This window comes from Vicugna pacos, chromosome 15, assembly GCF_048564905.1.
Source record: "Vicugna pacos chromosome 15, VicPac4, whole genome shotgun sequence".
NCBI classification, from domain to species: domain Eukaryota; kingdom Metazoa; phylum Chordata; class Mammalia; order Artiodactyla; family Camelidae; genus Vicugna; species Vicugna pacos.
Window position 1 is genome coordinate 26,550,002 of NC_133001.1, and position 8,939 is coordinate 26,558,940.

An 8,939-nucleotide genomic window follows, 5' to 3' on the forward strand; every position below is an offset into this window, starting at 1 on the left:
AATAGATCTTGCCCTAGTTTTCATTCCTGGCTTGAATATACTCACACTATTTAGAGGATTTGTAGTCCTATTTCACTAAAACATTTAATCGTTTGAAATTTAGTGTATGTCTATTTTTCATTTTTAACTCTTGAACCTTTCTAATACTTAATTTTGAGATAGACATTAAAAAGACTGTAACGTCATTTCTTTTTGCAAAATGGCCTTACCTACAGGTTTAATTTTTGTATTTCCCAGGGTTACTTTGAAAGTTGCAACATACACAGAAACAGGATAGCAGGCTTTGAAGTAAAAGCCTACGCTAACCCCACAGTGGTTCGATGTGAAATTCATCATGGACAGACTGGAGGAATATATGTTCATGAAAAAGGAAGAGGACAATTCATAGAGAATAAAATCTATGCAAACAACTTTGCAGGTGTATGGATTACCTCAAATAGTGACCCAACAATAAGGTATTTGTATATAAATTATGGATGGAAATTAATTTTTCTGTTTTTTGTTATAAGAAAAGTTAAGATACTTAGCTTTAACTCAGTATTTTTCCTAGACAACAGAGTACTATAAAATAGATTTTCCTAGCAAAGTCTATGCATCTGAATGAGCCTGGCTATTGCATTTACTTTGGGGTGTTCTATTTGTTTATTAGTGATCTAAGCCATGCAAGGTATTTTTTATGAGAAATTGCAAATACTCTGATTTTTCATTTTAAATTCATCAAACTGCATTATAGATGAGTAAGTAGGTCTGCAATCTTCTCTTGAAATCTGAATGACCTTGTCTTTTCATTTTTTTCCTGAGAGTCAGCAGATAGAGTAACTCAGGAGACTAATTATCTCAAAGATTATTGGACAGAGAGAACAAGAATAACAAAAAGTCAAAACTTTAAGCTGTCACTTTTCTTTAACAGTTCCTACCATTCCCTTTAGCCACAGTAAGGAAACAAACAGACCCAGTCTCAAAGGCATTGGCTGAGACTGTCCATCAGAGCTATTATAGTTTAATCAAAGACCCTGAATTATTTTTGTCAAATTTTTTTTCACTGGCTTTATGAAAGTAGATTATGTGATTTCCATCTTATTAGTATGAAACAAATGTTTATAATTCAGCTTAAAAAAAGTTATTTTAAATGTGTTAGCTCTTTTGAGGGAAATTTTTAAGAACGCTATTTTGTTTCAAATACTACGTGGCTTTTCCAAAGCTTTAGGTTTTAGTAAGAACTGGAAGGAAAATAATCTAGTCTGAGTCCCTCATTTCATAGATTAGGAAACTGAGGTCCATTGAAGTCAAATAATTTGCTAATGTCACATAAACATGAGTGGTCTTACAATTAATTATATAAAACAAGCAAGCTTTTCTGAATATATGATTTTTTGTTTTCTTTACATAATTATAGGGGGAATTCTATATTTAATGGAAATCAAGGAGGAGTTTACATCTTTGGTGATGGACGAGGCCTTATTGAAGGAAATGACATTTATGGTAAGCATGTGGTTTTGTTCTATCAAATTTTAGAGCTTGATCTGTCTTCCTGACATTAGCAAATGGATTTTTAAATTATCCGAGTAGGAGGAATTGATCTAGTTTCTTTAAATTCTCAATAAAGATTATTCTGTGATACTTATTCACATAACAAACATTTACTGAGTACCTACTATGTACTAGGCACCATGGTACATACCAGAGATGAAAATAAAACTAAGACCTCAGTCTCAGGAAATATCAACAGTTCCCTTAGATTCACTCCATTGTTTACCAATTAATAAATTATTTCTGTGGTAGTTTAATATACTTTAGTACTAACTAGAAAGGGAAAATAATTATTCCTCATTAAAACTTTTGAGGTATTAATCAAGCAAACAATTATCAGGTGTCTGTGTGCTAGACTGATATGTCCCCACGCTTCCTCTTTTGCTAACACTTACCTGGATAATATTTAAAGCTTAGTGCCAGGCACGGTTCTGAGCACCTTACCTGAGTTAAGTCATATAATGTTTGTAGCAACGCTGTGAAGTAGACACTATTAAATATCCCCACTTACTGATCAGGAAACAAAGGTACAAAGAGGTTAAGTAACTTACTCAAAGTCACACAGAAAGTAAGTAGAATTCCTGGGATTCAGAACTTGACAGCCCGGCTCCAGAGTCTCTGCTCGTAACCGCTGTGCCTATACTGCCTACAATCCTTCTGCGTCTTTTTACACTCCTGGTTCCCTTAGTTTTGTCTTGTAATGCTCATGAACCATAAGTATCTTTCTGAATATGATGTACTTCACAGAATTGTACTCTTACTATGGTTCAGTTAGGCTCTGTATGTTGATGTTATAACTTTTATTTTTAAATAGGCAATGCATTAGCAGGAATTCAGATTAGGACAAACAGTTGTCCAATTGTTCGACATAACAAAATTCATGATGGCCAGCATGGTGGGATTTATGTGGTAAGTTAATGAATACAGTTCTAGAATCTCATGCATCAAAATCAGGGGAGAAAACTGGGAGAGGGCAGAATTATGTCTGCCTTTAGATAGACCATATTCGTAAGCATCTTACAAAATTTAAAAACCTATGTATTAGTCCTGTGTCTTCTGTCACCATGGTATCTGAAACTGTTACACAAGTAAGAAAATGTAGGAAATTTCAGAAAGGTCCTTGTGCAGTCAATGCCAAATGTGACTCTAATTTTTAGTCATAGTTCTAGAAATGTTCATGTCTTAAATCTTCTAAAAATAAAAATTTTAGTAACTTGAACCTCATTTTGAAGTGATTTCACCAGTGATAAGTTGAAATAACTATTAACTTACTAAATGAGATCTTTCAGTTATATGTCTTAGAATGAAGTAAGGTTTTTTGTTAAAGAAAATTGAATGTTAACTACCCTTAAGTATAACAGATTTAAAAGTACAAAACCACATAAAGAATGTTATCATTACCTCCTTATCCAGATAAAAAAATGAAAATTGAGGGGTTTTTGTTATAACTGTCTTAAAAGGGGGAAACACACTATAAACTACTTGGCTTATACCAGATACATATTGTAATCAGTGTAACTTTTATTTAGCATGAGAAAGGACAAGGCGTAATAGAAGAGAATGAAGTTTATAGTAATACTCTGGCTGGGGTCTGGGTGACAACTGGCAGCACTCCAGTTCTGAGAAGAAACAGGATACACAGTGGCAAGCAGGTAAGATTATGTTGGACTCATACTTGTATGGGAAATACATTGTTTTACAGTTTTTTTAATTTGAAAAAAATTTTTTTTAATTTTAGGTTGGTGTTTATTTTTATGACAATGGACATGGAGTGCTAGAGGACAATGATATCTATAATCATATGTATTCAGGGGTTCAGATAAGGTAAATGTTTTCATGTTTGGCTTTCTTTGAGGGGTTGTGAGTATGTGGGGTAAATGGAAAAAATTTCCTGGTTATTTAATGCTCAATCTTTATTCTTCCTTTTGTATATATATTCACACTCTGTCACATTCTTGGCTTAAATTATCAGAATATAACTTTTCTTAGACTGAGGACAGCAGCCAGTGGCACATATGCCGTAAGAGCTCATTTCCATTTTTCTGTCATCCACAATGACAGGCATAACAGCTGTCAGTGTATGCCATCATACTTGGACAGTGGAAGGCTGTATAAAAATATTTGTGAGCTATACCTGGCTTATTAAATGGGAGCTGTTTTTATGCTTCTTTATGCTATTTCTGCAAAATTAACAGTTTTTACACCCTTTTTTCCTGTATTTTAACAGTTTTTGGAACTGTAGTAGCTCCTGATTCAACCTTTTATTTTAAATGAGGGGAGTATATAATATAATGAGTTATTTTACCTAACCCCCTCAATTTACTTTACATATTAGTAGACTCTGTAGTAATAATATAATCTATAGCTAAGTATGTTCTGGGGGAAATAGAATTAAGCAAAATTAAACGAATTTCTTTATTGACAGACTTCTCAGAGCATCTTGAAGTGCTCTTATATAGTTAATTCTTACTGTGATTAATGTGGATTTTTCCACTATTACCTAACATGGGATATGGGTGTAGAAGCAACTGAAGTGGCATTATTTTCTATTTTACCTATAGGACTGGAAGCAACCCCAAAATTAGACGCAATAAAATCTGGGGAGGACAGAATGGTGGAATTCTAGTTTATAATTCTGGTATGTTTAATCTTTCATTTTTTTCTTAGTGCTAGTAGTATTTAGAAATATACTTTCTAAATAACATAACCTAAATTTTTGCATTTACAGGTCTAGGCTGTATAGAAGACAATGAAATATTTGACAATGCAATGGCTGGAGTCTGGATTAAGACAGATAGTAATCCTACACTAAGAAGAAATAAAATCCATGATGGACGAGATGGTGGCATCTGTATATTTAATGGGGGTCGAGGTATTGTTAATTTTGCATTAGTAAAAAAACCTCAGTTTTCCATTATCCTTCCGTATCTTTAATGATCAGTGACATTGCCAATTAATGGAAGTTATAAATGAGAGAATCTCAGCCTTTTTCGTTATCAAATCTTGAGATGGTTTAGGAGATTAGTGCCTAGAATTCAAGGAGACAGATGTTTATGGAATTTTACTTTTCCTTTTGTAGCCACCTTGAGTGTGCCACTTGTTAGTAGGCTTTTTTTAAGGTAGCAGAATTTGTTTGCACTCTCTCTCTAGACCTTTTATTAATTCAGAAAACTGACATGATTATAATAAACTTCAAAGTCAAGATATAAAGCTAGGTGTGAAAAATTAATTGGTCTTTAAATATATAAAAAAGGCCAGAGTAAACAGGCATTGCTTTGTACCTGTTTACAACTGTGTATTTTGGAGAGTGGAGAATGGAATTAATGAAGCCAGAATGTGCTGTTTGGTATCCATAAAGGTCAGATAACTTTGCATTGAGGCAAAACTTCATAGTCCCTGCTCCTTGCAAATGCATATTATTCATCGAGAGAGACTGGGAGAGAATGTCAAATGCATATTATCACCATTCCTGAAATATCAGTAATCCAACATTGTACATATCTTATATAGATTAGCTAGTTGTCACTCTAACATACCAAGATTTAATCAACAAAATTTACTGTTGCCACCAGGCAGTAATGATTCCATTAATGACATAGACTCTCAAGGAGTTTCTAATCTAAAATTGAGTGACATGTCTCTGATAGGATTCTTTATAAGATATAATGAAGAAATACAGTACAGAATGGCTTTATTTATAAGATGTTGGGAAAGGTTCATGGAGTAAGATCACTCTTGAACTGTCTTGAAAAATGAGTATTTACTGGTAAATTGGAGTAGCAGGGGTCATAGGCCATTCCAGATGTAGAAAGTATAGTGATTTCACTCTTTCATTTGTACGTACTTACTAATTTGAACACTTCTGACCAACCACTATGATACAGATGGTAAAGATAAGCTGGTGAATAAAATATAAACATCCAGAAAGTTTACAGTCTAATGGAGTAGCACATTGTAAGCAAAAGATCTCAAGGAAACAGAAACTGGAAGTGATTTAGTATAAAGGAAGAGGACAGAAAGTTGAGGCCAGAAAGGGGACAAGACCCAAATCATAAGAGGCTGTTTGTATATGCAGTATAATGAAAAGGTTTCGTATATATGCAGTACAGTTTAGACAGATGTTAGCAATAGAACTTGAGGTTATAATGGACATATGCAAGATTAGAGACAGGGACTTGGAATAGTCTTTTTCTAGGGGAAAAGGAATTTAGAGGTCAGTACTGTGAAATACTACAGATGGGTCAAATGTCTACAGAAATAAAAATGTTTCATGTCTTCAGGTAGCAGAGAAACACTAGTACACAACTAATTGTAATTCACTGTACATAAGTAGGTTTTATAGGAGTAATATTAGCTAATACTTATTTAGCACTGTGTACTTTTATGTGTATTAACTCATCTAATCTTCATAATAACCCTGTGTGGTAGCTGCTATAATGCCCATTTTACAGATAAAGAAACTGATACAAAGAGAAGGTAAGTAATTTGCCCAGAGTTTCTAAGTGGTGGAGTCAGTATTTGAAGGCCTTAAGTTTGATTCCTTAACCCACTCTTAAGAGAAAATTAATAATTAATTTGATGGAGGGAAACTGAAAACCTCCCAGAGGCAGTGACATTAAGAAGAAAGTGTGCAGGACTTATGCAAAGAAGAAATAATATAAACCAAAGGCATCAGGGATAAAAATGTGTAGCATATTCAGAGCATAGATAATGTAGTGAGACAAAGGAGTAGAGTGGGGGAGTATTTTGAAAGGCTGTAAATAGCAATTTTAAACTTTATTCTGAAAGTACTTTCCACACATCCAGATAAGGGATATTACAGAGTTGTAGGAAACTGGGGAAAATAACAGCAGCAGAATAGGGACTGGAGTTAAGGAAATTGATCAGTAAATGCTGGCAATAGCCAGAAATAATCAGGGCTTGAACTTAAAACATGGAGAGCTTTAATGGTCCTAAAAATATTTCCAAGGAATTAATTCACCAGTGTTCAGTGAGAATCAACTTTGGGCCAGGGAATGCAATGGTGAGTAAACTAGACATGGTCTGTGCAACCATGGAACTTCTACTTTATTGGTTAGAATGGTTACCTGCCATTTTTAGCAACTTCTGGTTAAATCCTACTTTAAGTATTTGTGAATTACTAATAAACTTTCTTTTCATTTGAGAAATTAATCCTGTGAATTTTACAATGCAGTTAATAAGAAACTAAAAGAAAATCTAAATACCACCAAAAAGACTTTAAAAATGTTCTGTGCATTAGCCTTAATCTGGGGAAATATTTTATTTTATAGGTCTCCTTGAAGAAAATGATATTTTCAGGAATGCTCAAGCAGGTGTTCTCATCAGCACTAATAGTCATCCAGTCTTGAGGAAAAACAGAATATTCGATGGATTTGCTGCAGGTGTGTATTTTATTTTGCTACCTGTAGCCTGTTTTCTGTACATTAAGTTGTTTGACTCTTGGTGTTAGTTCTTTTGCTTAATGGCTAAAGGTGTACAAAATGTGCTGCAAAAGTGGTTGAATGCCTGTTAACAGTCACTTAAGAAAACACCTAATCCAAGTTCTGGATTCTTCCACTCTAAGCTAAACTTACATTGTTCTTGCAGATCAGTACTAATTCTCATCCTTAGTTGGATAGAATAAATACAGGCTAGTACTGCCACTAGGAATAAATTCAGATAAACCTAAGACCTCTGGTCTCAGAGAATTTTTTTTTTTTTAAGATCTTGGTAAGTGAAATCCCAGTATTGTGCATATTTCAACTTTTTGCCAGTGAAGACGACTACTTTTAATTATTCCAGATAATCATCTAGCTCCTATCTAAACATTTTTCTGAGCCGTCTTCTATTTGGTTCGCAAAGAAATCTTAAAATAATGTCAGTACTAAATTAAAAGTAAATTGTGAACTGTATCATTCCTTCCTTTAGCAAGAATAATGGATTATCAACGGTGGAAGTTAATGTTACTGTAAATGATTCAAATAAACATTTGCATTTTATTCTTTCAATGTTAGTTAATATATTTCTTATATAAAAGAACTAGTTTACTACATTTGTTGTATTTCAGGTTTCTTTTAAGAAACTATAAAGTGATGCATTTGCTGTTTGTAAATTTTGCTTCAGGTATTGAAATTACAAATCATGCAACTGCAACACTAGAAGGCAATCAGATTTTTAACAACCGGTTTGGAGGCTTATTTTTAGCATCTGGTGTTAATGTGACAATGAAAGGTACGTTGGAGTCTGTTCTGCCTATAAACACACTATGCCATGAAAAGATGATAATCAGAAGCCATTGTTACTAACTGAATTCTGTCACTCAGTAACAGCCAACAACTCGAGAACTGTTTTGAAAGAGTTTCCACTTCTTCTGAATAGTTGGGAGTATCTTGCACAAGGGAAAAACCTATCTTTATTCTAAGCTTCATTGGTTAGCCTTTTTAAAAGCTCTTAAAAAGTAACTCTTCTGTTAGAATAATCACTCTGTTTGGTATTTTGTCTTTACACTTAGAATTTTACTTTTCTTGTTACAGATAACAAAATAATGAACAATCAAGATGCCATAGAAAAGGCTGTTAGTAGAGGCCAGTGTTTATATAAAATATCAAGTTACACCAGCTATCCCATGCATGATTTCTACAGGTATTATTTCTAAATTATTTGAGTCTTGAAAAGGGGGAGATGGTGATTTCTAAACTGACAAGACCTCATTTTTAGATTCCTTTAAATGAATGAGCTAAGACAGTAAATTGGGTATTTGCTAGTGGAAAGTGAAAATAAATGAAAATTTTATTAATTGCCCACTTTGAGTACTGTTACCAGTCTACTTTTGAGGATGCTGTTTGGGACCACGAAATACGAGACAGTGTAATACTGTAGTAGCTACTTACATTGCTGAAAATGTGGAACATTTATATTGTTCTAAGAGCTTCAAAGTAAAGCTATTATTAAAGTGTTCATTTATCCCAGTCACCGTGAGTGGGTTTTGACTCCCCTCTCCCCCATATTGATTCAGTGAAGACTCGACAGGTGCTTGTTTTCCTTGGAAGACAAAAATAGAAAATTTGCATATTCCATTAAAGTACCTTTTCAGAATTAATCTGGAGTAGAACCACAAAAATTTGGGTTTTGGTCCTTTCCTTGTAAGCCAAAGGTCATAGGGTAATATATAAACAAACTGTAATATTTAGTAAGTAGCATGTTTGAGGAAAGTAATGTAAGCTTTTGCTTTTTTAGATGTCACACTTGTAACACCACAGATCGAAATGCCATATGTGTGAACTGCATTAAGAAGTGCCATCAGGGACATGATGTAGAATTTATTAGACATGATAGGTATGTATGTAGCACACTTGCTTGCTGTATTACCCAACTATTTTCCCCTCACTTTCCTAATTTTTGGGTTTTCA

At 33.7% G+C, this 8,939-nt stretch overlaps 1 protein-coding gene across 1 annotated transcript in view; it reads left to right on the forward strand.

Annotated features, from left to right (window-relative positions):
- FBXO11 (F-box protein 11) overlaps positions 1–8,939 on the forward strand; it is a 78,991-nt gene that overhangs the window by 68,725 nt on the left and 1,327 nt on the right. The window contains exons 12-22 of the mRNA XM_072937769.1: positions 238–455; positions 1,397–1,482; positions 2,345–2,439; positions 3,060–3,182; positions 3,269–3,354; positions 4,092–4,168; positions 4,259–4,402; positions 6,822–6,932; positions 7,654–7,761; positions 8,064–8,172; positions 8,767–8,865. Of these exons, the coding sequence (XP_072793870.1) occupies positions 238–455; positions 1,397–1,482; positions 2,345–2,439; positions 3,060–3,182; positions 3,269–3,354; positions 4,092–4,168; positions 4,259–4,402; positions 6,822–6,932; positions 7,654–7,761; positions 8,064–8,172; positions 8,767–8,865 (1,256 nt within the window). The remainder of the gene's footprint in view (positions 1–237; positions 456–1,396; positions 1,483–2,344; positions 2,440–3,059; positions 3,183–3,268; positions 3,355–4,091; positions 4,169–4,258; positions 4,403–6,821; positions 6,933–7,653; positions 7,762–8,063; positions 8,173–8,766; positions 8,866–8,939) is intronic.